The sequence below is a fragment of the Harpia harpyja genome, chromosome 16, assembly GCF_026419915.1.
Source record: "Harpia harpyja isolate bHarHar1 chromosome 16, bHarHar1 primary haplotype, whole genome shotgun sequence".
In the NCBI taxonomy this organism is placed as follows: Eukaryota; Metazoa; Chordata; class Aves; order Accipitriformes; family Accipitridae; genus Harpia; species Harpia harpyja.
The window spans coordinates 31036456-31053083 of record NC_068955.1 but is presented as its reverse complement, the minus strand read 5'-3'; the positions used below and the strand labels follow the sequence as shown (position 1 = coordinate 31053083).

Genomic DNA, 16628 nt, shown 5'->3' with positions numbered 1-16628 from the left:
CTGTTTTCCAAATTCAGACTGATCTATGTATGCGTATTTCAAAAGTCTGTAATACAGATTAGAAAGGACAGATTGTTTTCCTCTGGGTGTTGCTAGTTGAGAGTGAAAATTACTGAACAGGTACAGCTTCTCTTCTCAGTTCATCCTGCTCTGTGGATGGAATATCCAGAGGCAGAGCAGGATATGTTAGTCTGCTCTTAAGATAATCTCTCTGAGACACAATTTCGAATTTACTGCATGGGCTATTTTATAGAGTTTGCCCATTTTTTTTCTCAACCAAGTTTGTCACTATTATTCCGTAAAGGTCTTAACCTTTGAGCTGCCTTGTACCTACATGATCTTTAGGATTTTGCTTTTTAAAGCCTTGTTATGGCCTATACTTGTGTTTATTAGAAAGCTACAGCTTGCTTTGATCAGAAACTGTAATTATGTCTGGTACTTTGGTGCCATTTAGAAATTTGTGGTGCTTGACTGTGAGCAAAAGAAGCAAGGAATACCTTGCTGTTCCTGGGGTTTCAGATGCAGGCATTTTATATGCTGATCAGTGACCTCAAGGGTTGCAACACTCCTTGTGTCTTTCAGATATGCAGCAGTCACACAGCAATTAATGCAGTTTGACGCTCTTTAATGTTTTTAGTCTTTATATATGATTTTACAGAAATATTCGTTGATATAATCCCTGTTATATTGCAGTGGCAGGCAGTGTTTAAGGTCAGGTTAAATATTAGCAAACTATATGTGGTTTGTATCTTCTGTTTAAATGTGGGAGAAGCAACTATGCTGAACAATGCTTTATGGCATTTACTCTTTAAAGACTTCTTTGGATTATTTTTGATAGTATTGACACTTTACTGACTAGCAGCTTTTAGAAAAGGCATACTACGCATATTTTGTACATAATTTCATTATTTCTCAACAACTAGTAATGTGGTGGAGATCAGAGGTGCTGTCAGAATTGAACAAACCAATTAGTTTCAAGCATTTTACAGTGAAATATGTAGAGAGAAGTACGAGTTAATTACAGTTATCTGAGAATCACTGATGCTTACCGTGGTATTATTTCATTTATTTTTTCATAGCCATCGTGAAACTATGTGGAAATGGGGTAGTGGAGATGATTCTCCTTCCAAAACAGTAGTAAGTACTGAATTACTGTTAAAATAATATTTTCTTAAGAATTTCTGACTTAGAGGATCTTTAGTTGATGATATACTACTCGTGTGTATTTGCTCTTTCATAAATAAGTTGCTTAACTATTTTTACCATGACTCAGTTTTAGGACTCTCAAAGTCAGGTTGGGTTCTTGCTTCCTGTCTGCTTGGTGTTTAATCTCTTGTGCATAACACAGCTGCTCTGTTCCCTCTTCACTATGCTTCTCTTGCTTTAAGAAAACAAGCTTTATCCCAAGTGTATTTTTTGTGTTTAGTATGGTCAATATCAATATTGTGTTGCCACTAGGTTCAGTAACACTACTACTGGTTGTTGTGATGCAAATCCAGTAGATGAGGAAATTCAGTTTCAGATACCTTTGATGGTTTTGCTGTATTTCAAACTAATATTCCTAAACCAGTTTCTAAGATTTATAATTTCATGTGTCTATCAAACTTGCTAAAAATGGACTGGTATAGGTACCTATGGTACATGTAAGTTTTAGTTTATTGCACTCTTAAACACATTCAGCAAATCTTATTAAAAAACCCCAAACAAACACCAAGTGAAGACTTTTTGCAGAAGCAGTGTTGTCCTGCACCATTTTGTTTGTTCAAGGTATACTTAATGTCTGCAGGCTGCAGGCTCACAAGATGCAAGAAGCATGTCGGTGACAGATTTGACTGAACAGCTGACAAGTACTGAACAGCTGGTAACACAGCTAAAGGAGCTTGTCAGAGAGAAGGATGCTGAGCTTCGAAATAAAGATCTTCAGTTAAAGGTACCATACGTGTATTCTTGTCAAAAAGAGTGTTTAAAAAACCCCTTCGGTCCTGTTTAACATGAGCTGTTGTCATAGATACAGGCTTATAGTCAGTTATAGCAACTGTAGGAACACAAGAAGCATTGGTCACAATTAGCTGTTATGGTTCCTGGATGTTACCCGCTTTTTGCCAGTGTGTCTTCTCTTCCAAAATTGTAACTGGGTTTGGGTATTACACAGGCAACATGTGTTCCTTGCATGAGCAGATGCACTTAATAATTGCAAGGGACAGACTGACTTGCCCAGAGCTAGAGGTGCATGGTCATTTTAGGCTAAATATGGGGAAAAAACACCATCCAAATCGTTACTGGGCATTTAGTGAGATGCCAACTTACCTCAAATTGAATTTCTGTACATAATTTTTTATTTCTCCTTCCACTATAAATGTTTTTTTGTTGTATAATGATCTTACTGTTAATGCTACTGTATATTATCCTCTGCTTTTGACTGACGTTAGGAAAAAAAAAACCTCAATTGTAAATTAAGTCGTCTCTTTAAATGAAATATGCTTATATAGTATTATGAAGGTGTCTTTCTCTTTGCATCAACCCCCCTCCCCCAAACCTCCTCTTTTGTTAAAAAATCAAGCCCTGAATTGTATTGCTATCAACAAATAGGAAAATTTCTAACATCATAATGCTCTGGATTGTGTACAAGAATAATAACCATGTGCAGAGAGTTAAATAATGAAAGGAGGTTTGTTTCATATATGTGGATCTGTTGCATGTGACATTATAGTGTCTGTTCAGGGGAAAGATTTTTTTGGTAATCACTTTAGATCTCTCTCTCCCCCCCCCCCCCCCCCCCCCCCCCCCAAGAATTGAAGGATGGACTTGTTCATGTAGCTAATTTAGTCCTTCATGACTTTGATGTTTGTAGGAGGAGAAGGAATCTGCTGATGCCAAACTTTCCAAGTTGAAGCTGCAAAACAAAGCCAAGGTTGCATCATTAACCTCGCAGTTGGAAGAACTTAAGAAACAGTTATCAATATCAGGAGGCTTAGAGGCAAAAGCAGAACAAAAAAGGGTAAGTGTCCTTGCATTTTAAAGCAGACATAATTTGTGTAAGACTAGACAGTTTTGCGTGCTGGACTCAAATGTGGAACTGAAGTTCACATTTTGAGCCGAGTCATTTTAGGATCAGGGTAGACTGGGTGCTGTCAGTCCAGCTATATATTTCTATTTCATTCTTCTTTTATCTTTCTATAGAAATATAGAAAATTGTACATTCCTTTCAAATTGTTTTGGTAAAAAAAATCCATACTCATCTTCATCTTATTAGCAGCTCAGTTTTAACACATATGAACCAGCAAGATAAGTTTTTGAGGAGAAATGAAAACAAAACCTAACTTGTTAATTTAATGTCCAAGACAAAAATGGAAATATAAAAATGTCCTTGGTAGCAAAATGTAAAGTAAGTGTAGGAATGTCTCATTTAAGTGACCAGTGTTTTACTGTTAGCAAGGATTCTCAGATGTTTGTACTAGCGCAGTTGCGTGAGTAGACTTGCATTTCTTCAAAATAGCATATTTTGACTTCATACACTTCTAAAATAACTTTAGTAAGGCTTTAATATTTCTAGGGCGTTTGTTTTTTAACGGTATGCTGAAAGGGGACAGAAACAGATCAGTTTGTTGAAGTCCCTAGGTGTCCTCAAAGACAGGCAGTATTTGTGCTTCCGATCTATTTTGCTAATAAAACATATTCTTAGCAGTTGCACTCGATTTCTTTTGTAATGGCGAATAATTTCTATAACCCAGTAGTTATACGTACTGAAATTCTGACGGGAACACTATGCTTAGGAACAGTTTAGTTTACACCTTTCCCTGTCCCCCCCCACAATGGTCCTTTTTTCCCCTCTGAGTTATATGGACTACATTTGCGAGATTATATGGGTTAAAATTCCTAGAGGAAGTGAATGCCCTTATTGCATGTTTTAGTCCACTTTGCAGCAAAAATTATCATGAATAATTTAAATACAAAGATTTTTACAAGCTTGATGTAAATTATGTGCCTGCTTTGTCTAGCTCCTACATGGAATATGTAATATATAAGAGAACTGAAACACAAACCATGAGTAAAGTCCACTTTTTCTCACCAGTATTATCTGAATAGTTGGAGGTACGGAAGTCAGGTGTTACCTATTTACGGAATGCAAAACTCCCGTTTTTGCAGGCATCAAAAGATGGCGACCAGGAAAATGCTGCAGCAAATCGTGGAAAAATATTAGTACTGAGAAGAAGAATAGAAGAAGTAGAATCCCAGCTCACACAAAAAAATGAAGAGTTACAAAAAAAGGTGGTGTTTTATTTGGTGCTAAGTGTTTGGTTTTTCACATTTGTTGTGTAGGATTATGTTTAAATATATTTATTTATATATATTTTTATATTTAATTATATGTTATATTACTAAACCGATATTCTGAGAGTTTTCTGTTGAGTAGAGAGAGAAGTTTATATGCTACAACCTGCCCGAGCAAACGCAGTGAGAATTCTGTCACTGTGTCTTCAGTGAGCAGTGAATCCTCAAGCATGCTTTTGTAGTCGTTTGAAAATTAATTTTGAACAAAAATGCTGTTTTGCTTCAGTTTTTCTTCTTGCAAAAATAAGATAACAGGAGGAAATGTAGGCAAGGGATGACTTCATGTTATGGTTTTTAGCTGTTCTGTGCAGTGATGTGTTTTGTGGACATGACTGTGGAAAGTGGCAGGAATGTGAATGTTGCAGAACTTCAGAGAGAAAGGCTCAGTAATTAAAGATTACACCTAAAATTGAACCAGGTTATGAATTTGATTGTAATTTTTTCAGTACCCTAAAACAGGCAATAAGGAAATAACGCAAACGGTTCTTCTCTGCTGTAGGTGGTAGAAGTATAGATTACAAGCAATGCTGTCTCTTCATTTTCAGAGTGTTGAACTGGAGGTCCAGCGCTGTCGGGGGGCTGAAATGGATGCCATGCTGGCAGAGAAAGAAAAGAAGTTAGCTGAAAGAGATGCTTATATCATCGATTTACAGATAGCCTGTGGATCAAGTGGTGTTTCCAATGAAATACTCTTGCCGAATGAAGAATTGAAGGTATATTAGCAGCTCAAATATAAAATCTCCATAGAGGTTTCAAGGAATCAACGAATTCTGATGCGTTATATGGTGGATCCTTCTCTGAAGCACAAATCCTCTGCAGTTATTCATGTGAATAAAAATTCTTTACTGATTATTTTCATTTATGTTACTAGATCTATATTTCTTTACTTCTTTTGTCAGTACCATTTATACGTATGAGTATCGACTTCAGAATCTGCTGACAAATTTCATTCAAATTAAAAACAAACCTGAATTTTGAGTTTAATGTTGCTTTAACTGAGGGAGGGGCTAAGAGGTGGCTTCATGATGATTGGTATATATTTTTTCTGGGTCCATTCTTCTAATTGTCTTTTGGTTTGCATTCTAAAGAACCAGCTGGCTGTTAAAGAGTCATCACTACAAAGCATGCAGATTCTAGTTCAGAATCTTACCAGGAAGGTTGGAGACAGTGAAGAAAAATGTAGCTTGTTCCAGGAACAGATTGAGAGTCTTAAAAATAGTCAGAACAAAGAAAGAGAGCATTTCCAAGGAAAAGAAGCTACCTATATGGAAAATGTAAGTAAACACACTGCAAAAATATTTACATTCTTTGGTGGAGGAAGTGGTATCTTGGCTGTAGTGTTTCTATCTCAATAGTTAAGAAATGCCATTTTTAGTTTTGGATGATTCTTGAGTAAAGATCTATGTGGTGTTCAGATGAAACGAGAATAATGAAGCAGTAGACGGTTTGTGCTGGTGATAATTGAATTTGAAAGTTTTGTGCAAGAAAGGAGTTCAAGGATGCGGCTGGTGTTTGGGCATGGAAGAACTAGTGTGTAGCGGAGTGAAATGAGTTGTGCAGAATTCCAGTTCAAGAACCTCCAAACATCTCTTTCTTGTAGCACTATATCTTAAGGTGCAAAAATGCACACGTGCAATGGCTGGTAGTGTTTTTGGATTATTGCAACCATTCTTGGCAGAAATGGCTGTTTGACAGATAGCTCACAGCACAAGTGGAAGTGATCTGGCACACTTTTTGATATGAGAGCATGGGAAAAAATTGTGTTTGTCTCCTGACTGAAAAATAGATGAAGAAGTTTGGTATACTTAATGGGAAACTTTTCTAGAAGTTAGCAGCTGATTAACAGGTCAAGACAAACAACAACAACTTCTTAAATAATACTTTAAAAAAAAAAAAAAAGGCAGAACTAGGGAGCATGTTACCCATTCCTTGATGTTACCAGGCTCTTCCAACTCCCTTGGAAGCTAAATCTCAGATTTTAATGTGATGTGTCTGTTCTCTCAGCATTTGAGTTCTACCACATATGAAACTATTTGTCTCAGTATTTCCCATATCATTTGATATCTGAGTTTATTTTATCTGTAACAGAAATGCTACTTTTGATCCTGAATGTGACCACACCTGTTCAGCAACACACAGAGAATTAGTTTTAATACAGGAAAGGAAGAGAAAGACAAACAGTTGAGACTGTAAAAGCCATTTTGGTGAGCATAATGTTGCCAGATATAAATCTGGGTAGGACTTTATGTGAATTTATTCAAAATATCATTAGTGAGTTTCTAAAAGTTATATCCAGTTCTTACAAAAATTGTAAGATAACTAACAAAGACACGTTGGGAGTAGAATACAGGTTTTTGAGGAGGAGTCAGCTAGGTTTCAAAGCTGCCGTTTGGGCTTAATTGATAGAAACTTGCTACAAAGGAACATGATCAGTGTAATCTTTTAGAAATTAGAAGTCTCAGAACAATGACATCCAAAAATGAAAGGTGAAGATCTGTGACGTTAAACAAAAATGAATGGTATCATGCTTCTCATTAAAGGTGGTTCTTGTGGAATTGAGACAAATCTTCTGTAAGTTGGAGGTGTATCCGCATGCACCACTGATGTTAGTAATCACTGACTGATTAGTAGCTTTACTGTTAACTGGAAGCAAAACTCAGACTTAAGATAGAATACATTATCTTGCTGTACCTTTCGTTAGACAATTCAGTGTACTTTTACTATACCTTTGTGGACTGGTTTCATATTTACTTTCTATGTGTTTTTAGATACGTGTGTTTCAAAACATTATCCAGGAAAAGGAAAAGGAACTGGAAGCACAGAGAGAAAAGCATGAGCAGGAGCTCTTTAAATTAGCTGCTAAATCTGATGCAAGTGCTGACCTAGAACAGGTATGTTGCTTTGGAAACTCAATAGCTTGCTTCGACTTAGACATCAGAATTTGGAATCATGTAATTACTAACCTCTGCGGCACAGTTCAGATGTCTGGTTGGGAGGATAAAGGTAAGTCTTTTTCTCTTCCGAAAGTTTTAACTCCTTTATTGATTGCTTGATTTTGGGGTTTGTTTTTTTTTTTGCTAGTTACTGAAGGCCTTGAAACAGAAGCTCCATGAAAAGGAAGAAGTCATGCTGGGAAGGACACAGGTGATAGATGTCTTGCAAAAAGAATTGGATGCCAAGGACCAGCAATTGAAAGTACGGAATAGCATACATGCACAACTAAACCCATCAGGTCAATTACAAGTTCAAAAAGCTGTGTAGTTGTGCACAAAAGATAGTTTTGCGTAAAATATTTAGGCAGTTCTCTGGGAGGCTTCGACATGTGCTAATAATGCAACCATAGTTGTGCAAACAAATATTAATTCCAGTCAGGAAATTAACTTAAAGGTGCGGTAAAGTCCATAAAATATAAAACTGTCAACTCTCACCCGTAGTTTGTCTTGATCATTTTGGGAACTTGCCATATAGGGAAGACTTTTTGCTGTCAAAAGATTCAGCTTCTCTAGTTAGAGACTGCAGTGAGCCCCAAAACTGGGGCTGGCTCTTTTCCCCCCAAAGAGAGTGTTTTGCTAATTGTCTGCCTTTGCTTTTGCTGTCTTTCTACTGATTGCAAAAGCAGTCAAGGTTCTTTGTGTTTAAGCACCTAGCATGAACTCTGATTATAGCCTTTGAGTGCTGCTACTTCAGTTCAACAGTGTAGAAAAAGGACATTGCAGTCTCTCAGATAGGCTTTTGGGACTCTGCTGAAACAGACACATAGCCTGTCTGGGGTGCCAGGTCCAGCGTTTTATCTATACTATTTCCAACAAATTTTCAACTTACCAAGAGGGCTGCCAGAACAAAAATCTTACTAGAAATAGTTTCAGCTATGTACCCAGGTAGATGTCCTGCTCAGGTAGTTAAGATCCATGGTAGTTTAAGCCTGTTTCATTTGTCCTTTGCATTTGTTATGGCTCCTGTCTCATGCAAGGTTTTGTTGTGGTTTTTTCTTTTGGGTTAGGTGCATCTTCCTACAGTGATGCTCTGCAAGAACTGGTGATACCTAGTGCTAGTGCATTGAGGGGACAGAAGTGCACACCATGAGCGTAGGGGGAAGGTTTGACTGTGACAACAGGAACTTAAAGCACTTAAGGCTGAGATTCCATTACAGTTTTAAGTCTTAAAATAACAGGAAGCCTTGCTTTATTTACATAAGCAGTTTTAACCATATTTTGGAAGTGTTCCTTCTGCTGTTCTGCACAGCTTCTTTACTTGGATGGTTTATATTCCTAGGTTTATGTATCATGAAAGTAGTTTTTTGAACAGCAGGTCTAATGTGAATGAACTGCTCTGCTACAGTGATCTGTAATCTTTCCTACCTCTATGTATTAAAATAACTAATGTAGAAGCACTATAAGTAGAATAAGCACTAACAGAAAACTAGTTAGCAACGAAATATTGTAAGGAACTAGATCAGTTTGCCAATGTTAATTTTAATGGATGTAGGTGACAACACCTGGGTGGCATTCTAGTGAGCATTCTTAATCTTTGAGCTCACTGTTAAAAAGATTTGCTTCTGTTTTTTTTTTTATATTCCATGGAACCAAATATTCTTTTTTTTATTCCATTTTCACCTATGGGAGAGATTGCATGTAGTTTGCTCTCAAATAGTGATGCCATTTTGCTGAAGTCCCCGCTTCTGTCTTGGAAGGTCAGAGCTGAGTAGCTTTTGTAGTAGAGCCAGGTTACCAAGAGTAGCCCTGATTTCTCCTTACAATTTATGTACGAATACAGATACAGTATTTGACAGTGGTATTAAAAATACTTTGCAGTAAAATATAATGGTGTGTTTTGTGGTTGTGTGTTTTTTTGTTGTTTTTTTTTTTTCAGGATATTAATGAAAACCTGAAACGTCTTCTGTCTGAAAAAGAAAACCTCCAGTCTAAACTGGATGCTGAGAAACATGTAATGAGAGCCCAGTTAAGAGACATGATGGAGAAACATGAGCTTGAAATGACAAAAGTTAAGGAGAAATATAATGCTGAACTGCATGAAATTCAAGAGAAACATGAAACTGAGCTGCAAGAGAAGGATCAGGCCCTGTTTCAGCTTAAGAAACAAGTGGCAGAATTAAGTGGTAGTGGTCAGACTAACTCAAAAGAAGTTAGAGATCTGGAGTCTATAACCAAAGAGAAGATGGAAGATTTAGAAGGTATCCTATTTAAACAGTTGTTACATATGAAGGGATCCTTTGCCTCCGACTGTTATGTGTCATATGCCAATTTCATACCTGTTGCAAGTAGAACTACATTAAATTAGGTGGAAGAGTTATTGCCACAATAATTAAAAAGTATCTATGATCAAATACTATAATAATGAGGATTATATGAATACCAAGATAATCAAATTAACTATAAATTTCTCACTACATTTCTTGTTACGTTTTTCTGTAAATACGGTTGTCTTGTGTAAGTGTATAACTTCCAATTGCTAAAGAAATTAAACATAGGTCTTGTATTAATAATCTTTCCGTGGTTTTAAATAATTTTTTGCATCTTGTTTCTTAGTACAAGTGAAATTAAAAACAGAAGAGGCCAGCAAATCTGAAGCAAAGTTTCTGAAAATGAAGGCTTGGTCTAAATCAAAAATCAAACAACTGGAGGATGAACTAAAAAATGTATGTGTAACATGATGTTTAATATTCCTTGCCTGTTTTAAACTACTGTGCTTGGAGATTTGACTGAAAAAAGTAAAATGTGGGGTAAATAGAATATTAAAATAATTTACTCAAAGTATATATGAATTAATGTACAGAGATTGAATGGACATAAAATTCAACAAAAAATAGTACAAACTGGTGTTACCAGCATTCAGGAGTAAATTTGTTAGAGATTAGCTAGTTTATTGCACTTTCAAATATTAGAAAAACAGCTATTCTAAGTATTACTAAAAACTCAGGAAAAAAAAGTTGCATTGATTTTGCTGTGTTTGTGGTGCATTTGAAAAACTCATGTAACTATTTTTTCTTTTAGTTTTCATCAAAGAATAATGATGTATCTGCCTTAAACAATCGTGTTTCAGAATTAGAAATTGAAAATGAAGAACTACAGTCAAAACTGCAATCGTTATATGAAATCAGAACTCAAAATGGTAAAAAAAAAAAAAATCTTTTTCAGATGATTCAAAGAGACAAAGATAAATGAACTTTCTCATTTTCATTTTCAAAGTGTATCTTTTTTTAAAAACAGATTCTAAAGTAACTTCATGCAACTTTGAACAATAGCATACAGTATTTAAGTCAGAGTTACAACTCTGCTTTACCTTCCCTAAATCTACCTGTACATAATCTTGTTGCATTTAGGCTTAGGCAGAATAGGTGTAAACTTTTCCAGGAAGTGGAAGAGGCATCTTCTTAGGAGGAAAAACGAGACCACACATACTTGGAAAATTTATCAGAATATATATAATAAACTTTTGAGAGCAGTGAGTTGCAAGTAAATTAAGAACTATCTTTTCTTTTGTAAGGATTTGAGAGAGAATTTGTGCTTAAAACCTCAGATAGTTTAAAGTAGAGACCTGTGAGAGATTTTTCTGTTTCACCCTGTGTTATTTTCTCTGACATCCTTTCTGTAAATGGAAAATGGTAGAATTTTCAGTTCAACAGTCTAAATTGTTGGCAGGTTAGATTTAAAGCACTCATCAATATTTAATAATCAAGAAGTCAGTTTTATTGGTAGATGGCTAACACAGCCCAACAGAGGTCTTCTAACTGAAAGGAATTATCATCTGAATTTTCATTTAGAATCATTCTTTTAAGTCTTTATTGATCTTCCTATTAGTTTTGTGTCCTAATGAACCAAATTTATTATGTTTTTGTAGAAGAATTGCTGACTAAGCTGGAAGTCTATGAAGAGCAGCAAAGGAAGCTGCAAGCTGATCTTGACCAAGTTACAAAGAGGGCAGCTTCACAGGTTAACTTTAAAATTGATTTGTATGAGTTACTGATTAACTCAAACAGTGCTAATTAGACTTTGAAAAGTGTGTTTGCTGGATTTTGGAGCTGAAAATTAAATTAGTGATATATGGAATTGTTCAGTTGGATAACAAGCTGGCAGGTTTTGAATTACTTAGAGAGATTGATTTCTACTCACTTTGCTACATACCTTAAATTATATTTTTCCAAGCAGTTTACTATTTAGTTACATTTAAAATGAGTCATCAAAGTGTGGCTGTTATTTTGTATACAATATGAATAGCTTTCAGAAGGAAATAATAGCTGTAACCTTGACAAATGTATAGGTCTGGATAAGCAAATGAGAAGACTCGGAAAATATTGCTAAAGGGCTTTAGATGGATTAACAGTTTACGTTAATCATGGTAACTTTGTACAGCCCTATCAGCAGAGCCAGTTTGAAACAGTTAATTGCATTTTGCTAAAAAAGAATTGTTTTTTCCAAATTTTGTGGAGAAGTTTTTTTGTGGAGAAGTTTTACTTTGTGGAGAAGTAGTTTTTATTTTGATGGAAAGAGAGAAACGTTTTTATTCTGTTCACGGAAAAGAAGTTAACAGAGATTTGTTATCCCACATAAAGACAGTTGAATATTGTTTTACTTTGAAACATTGCTAAGATGAAAATGTGCAACAAAAATATTTTGATTAAAAAAGCCATTTTTTGTTTAAAAATATTTCAGATTAAAAGTGCAGCTGGCAGTAGCATTTTTGATATTTTACGGAGTGGTGAGGCTTGCTTTTTACGTATCTACAACAGCAATTATCACTTTCATAGATTTTTGTTTATGCAAAGTGGTGAAGTATAGTGGATTGTTTTCTCTGTGAATGGTTTGCCAACTTAAAATGTTATTGTCATTTGCAATGGGATTTGGTAAATATATTTTCACGCGCAGTTTCTCTTGTTAGGCCAGTGAATCAGGTAGCGTGGATGAATTGCAGAGTCAGCTCTTGGAATGGCAAGAAAATGTACCAGAGTCAGAGGAGACCCGCGATCAAGTCAGAGAAGAGAAATCTGCCATGGCTTTGAGAATGGCTCAGATTGAGGAGGAGAGAGAAGGTGAATTGTTTTATTTACGATACAATTATCATATTTATATATGTGTGTGTGTGTCTGCTGTACTTCAGACTGAACTGATAGCACACCACCATGTCTCATTTCTGTAGTTAGTGAAATTGCTTAAATTTGCAATTTTGACTTTTTCCAATTTCCTTGAATCTGTTTTTCATACATTCACCTTTTTTGTATCATTTTTATGAGTAGATGTGCTTGTTCTGTTTGCCAGCTGAGTTGCTGCTCTGTAAGACTGCTTGAAGTTACTTTGAAAGATTATTGTCTGCATATGAATGATCAATGATAAAAAGTTCACCATTGAAATATTAAAGCTGCCTGCCTAGAACAACTGGTGAAGGTGTGGGGAACTATAGTGTTGATCTGAATTTGATGAATGAAGGTGCTGCCTTAGTAAAATGTACCCGAGACAGAGTTTCTCTTTAAATACAATTCATGAGAAACGTTTCTTAGAATATTTAGTAATCTGTTAGTAAGTGTCACTTGTATAGGTCAGCTGGATAATGTTAACTGGCAATGGTTTAGAGCTAGTTAAAAATATTAAATTATGTACACAAAAGAACATTTCAAGTAATCTCAGGTTTTACAGTTTTCTAAATTATTAATGAAACAGATAATGAGAACGTGAAGCAGCTTCTATTAAAAATTCCAAAAGTCTGGTTAAATTTCAGATAGTTTTTACTGCTTTTTTCCATGCCATCTAGTACTATATTATAATTTTTGTCCCGTTAGTTAACTGTGTGGGGATCAATGGCAAATTTTAATGTGCACAACCTACTGTCATAATTAGTCCATTTAGTTAATTTGAACCTTCTCTTTTTAATCTGCGATTGAGTTATTTTTCATTACATGATCAATTTGGAAGTTCAGTATGTAAGCATAGAAATGTTTTAAGGGTCACATCTCTTCTTTTTGAGCGATTTACGCATGTAATGTTTTGGAATTGAAAGAGAATAATATTCCCGTCATGAAAACTACCTGTTATCTCATCTGTGGTAACTACAGATCCACATGCAATATTAATAACAGTTGTAAAATTTCATCTGCGTCAGTCCGTGTTTAATTTTGCATTTTTTCCCCTTGGGATGAGCATGACCTTTCTGTTTCTTTTTTCCTGCCGTTACACCTGATGAGCACTCAGCGTCCCTTCCCCCTCCACTCCTACCCTACACTGCGATTTGGTCAGCCAGTGAGAACATAGTTTCCCATCAGTTTTGTGCATGCAGGTTCCTGCAGCAATGGCAACTTGTAATATACTGTTGCTGATTTCTTCTGTTGTTGCTTCTTTTGAGGAAATTGCCAACAGTACCTTATAAGGTTTGCCATTGATGGTATGTGGGTTTTAGCAATACATGTAACAAATGCTGGTTTTAACTTGATTTTTTTTTTTCTGCCTTGCAATACCTGTTTCTTCGTTTATATTAACCGAATCATCTTTCTTCATTTTTCTTTGTAGTAACAGCTGACTCCATATTTATGTTGTAACCTTATCTAGAGAAAAATTTCTTGGCTTGCTGCAAGTTGTTGTGACTAAGTAAGAATCAAATTCATTTAAATATTCTTAGTAGTACTTGAAATTCAGTAGTATTTTTTTTTTAAATTATATTCCATCCCATAAATTGCAGAACTCTGCATGCATTTATATTAGCTACCAATATTTGAAGGAATATATAAACCCACTACTCATTCCTTCAGTCTATGACAATTTGCCATATATGGTGATTGTCTCTCTTGGGTTGAATGTGTGGGGAACTGCAGAAGCATAGAGGATGACAGTATTGATTACATCTATAGACTGGGTCCTGTTTCCTCTACAAACCACTAAAGATTGTGATATTTAGTGTGAATAGTGACACAAGGAAATATAGACACGTCATTAGTTAATTTAAATGCAGTGTGTATCTGAAGAAAGGGTTCTGGGAAGTTTTTCAGTTTTTATGTTAGATAGAATTGCAAATTAAAAACTCCCTAAGGTGCTGTAAAACATTAGAAAATGTATTTGCTTGCTAATTGTTAAAGCAATGCTGAATTTAACTGGAAGTGTTTTAACACTTTCTAAGTGTTCTAAATGATTCTAAAGATCCTATTTCTGTACTTTAATTTTTCATGTGACAATGGTAATTTCATTCTTCTTTTCATTATCAAATACTTAGGAATCTAATTATTTTGGGTTCCTAAAGCACAGTGTGTTATTCATTCTGATTACACTTAAAACCAGATTACCTCAATTTCAGCTTCCAAGAAATGGATTTTTTTTTTTTTCCTCCAAACAAGGGGTTAAGTTCTTATCTGGAATAATGCTTGCTCCTTGAATTGCTTCACTGACTTTAATGACAGCTCTTGTAAACAGAGGTTTAGGGCATGTGATCAAAATCTGGCATTTATTTCTACAGCTTTGAAGAAGTATGTATAATGATTAAAAAAAAAAAAAATTGTAGAATCTATACTTGAAAATAAACAAAGGTGTTATAGTGCCAGAAGCCAAAGTGTAATTAAAACCAGAAGTAAAATCCAATTTAGTAGTCCTACTTTAAAAGGGTCATTAATTTTTTTTCTTTAACTTTTTTTTCCTCCAGTCTTTTCTGACAGCATGTTAAGTATGTAATTTTGAAATATTCCAGGAAGAACTTAAATCTAGTAGGTGTTACAGAATTGTGTGTTAATGAAATTTGTGGTGTAAGTAATCCTTGGACAACTCAGATGAAAGCTGAGTATTCCCAGTAGGGCTGAATCTCCTAATAGTCTCTGGTGTTTACCTCACAGATGCATCAACATAAGTTCTCTGAATTGTGCATGCTGTGAGGACAACTGTGGATCGATGTGGTTAAATTGAAAGCTAAATTTGTAATTATCTAATTAATCTAACTTTCAGTTGAAGTATGGAGCCACCTTTATTTTCATTTCTTTTCACTGGCCGTTCTGTTTTGTCTGCTTTGCATGAAACATCTATCTCCTAATCTGTTACCCCAAACATGTTTTGTCATATCACAAAACAGATGGGAATGTACTTTAAATGAAAAATCATTTCTAACAATGAACAGGATGCATACCTAAGCTTTCATATTCTGAATTTATTCGGTGTGTTTATTGACAAGTGATTCTGTATTTGTCTTAAAAAGAATTATACTATTAATTTGTGATAAGATGGTTTGATGCCAGTTTGCAGTGTAATACATGCTTGTGACTTCCTCAAATTATCTGGCTTTGTAGCTCATACTAAAATTAAAGTTGAAAGGGACACATGTCATTTCCATAAAAATTAATGTGATTGTTCAGATTATAAAAACCACAGCTGTTTCAGCTGATGCCTTTATCATACAAATTAGGTATATTTTAACCTGGTAAATTGAAATGAGATGTAATTTGGCATTTCGATTGGTTGGCATTTTTTTTTTTTAGTATCAGCATAACCTCACCCTTTCCAGTCTCCTATATAAAGTCTTCATTTAGAGCTGATGAAGAAGTAAAGTTAGACTTCAGTTTGCTTCTTCTTAGTGAGATACGCAGACTTTATTCTTATGTACTACATAGTAATGTTGGAGGGAAATCACAAGGTGAATGCAATGGATTGCTGCTTTAATCTCGTTCCTGTCAGTCATTCATAGGGACTTCAGCCTGTCCCTGGTCTCTTTTCATGTAGTAGTGTCTGATATAAATGTAATTGCTTTCCTGTGGCACAAAACTGATTGAGGATGACTGGTTCTTTCCTGGCTGCTCTGATCCAGCCATGGTCTCAGGGCAACAGGAGCTGGAGGAGGAACTGACCACAGTTCAAGGAATGGGCAGGCTGCAGCAGGCAAGAAGAAAAAGCAATCAGACCAGCAGGAAGCTTCAGGTGGGTTAAAAGAGTCAAGAGTTTATTTTTACCTGTGTGTTAATAAAAATATAGAAAATACTATTATTTATATGATGCTTTACAGTTAAAAACATTAAGGGCTTAAGAACTTAGATTAGTTATGTAACTGAAAACTTTGATAAATTTAATGATTGTGTTATGTAGCCAGAAGATGAGAAATTCCAATGGCATCACAGCCCTCTATTCCTGGAGTAATGAGTCTATTTAAATTTACAGTGAAAAATAATGAGCCTCTCTCTGGAGTAGTTCACATGCTTGAAGCTCTGTGCACGTTTAATATGTTAAGGCCATTTTTGGTTTAGATACAATCTGTACAAATATCTTTGGTCGTGGAGCTTTCCTGAATAATTAGAAAGCAGTGTCAGTTCATTCAGGTGTACT

The 16628-nt window shown here is 35.3% G+C and overlaps 1 protein-coding gene across 7 annotated transcripts in view; it reads left to right on the top strand.

The window, feature by feature from the left end:
• Positions 1–1077: 1077 nt before the first annotated feature.
• LOC128152989 (golgin subfamily B member 1-like) overlaps positions 1078–16628 on the top strand; it is a 41461-nt gene continuing 25910 nt past the window's right edge. For 5 of the 7 annotated variants that reach the window (XM_052811791.1, XM_052811790.1, XM_052811789.1 and 2 more), the window contains exons 1-14: positions 1078–1137; positions 1787–1930; positions 2852–2998; positions 4147–4269; positions 4878–5045; positions 5421–5606; positions 7101–7223; positions 7414–7527; positions 9202–9523; positions 9879–9988; positions 10344–10461; positions 11191–11282; positions 12229–12379; positions 16117–16226. In XM_052811791.1, the coding sequence (XP_052667751.1) occupies positions 1093–1137; positions 1787–1930; positions 2852–2998; positions 4147–4269; positions 4878–5045; positions 5421–5606; positions 7101–7223; positions 7414–7527; positions 9202–9523; positions 9879–9988; positions 10344–10461; positions 11191–11282; positions 12229–12379; positions 16117–16226 (1953 nt within the window). In that variant the 5' untranslated portion in view covers positions 1078–1092. Of the gene's footprint in view, positions 1138–1767; positions 1931–2851; positions 2999–4146; positions 4270–4877; positions 5160–5420; positions 5607–7100; positions 7224–7413; positions 7528–9201; positions 9524–9878; positions 9989–10343; positions 10462–11190; positions 11283–12228; positions 12380–16116; positions 16227–16628 lie in introns of those variants that run through there. The other 2 variants (XM_052811792.1, XM_052811794.1) reach the window with 2 other exon arrangements.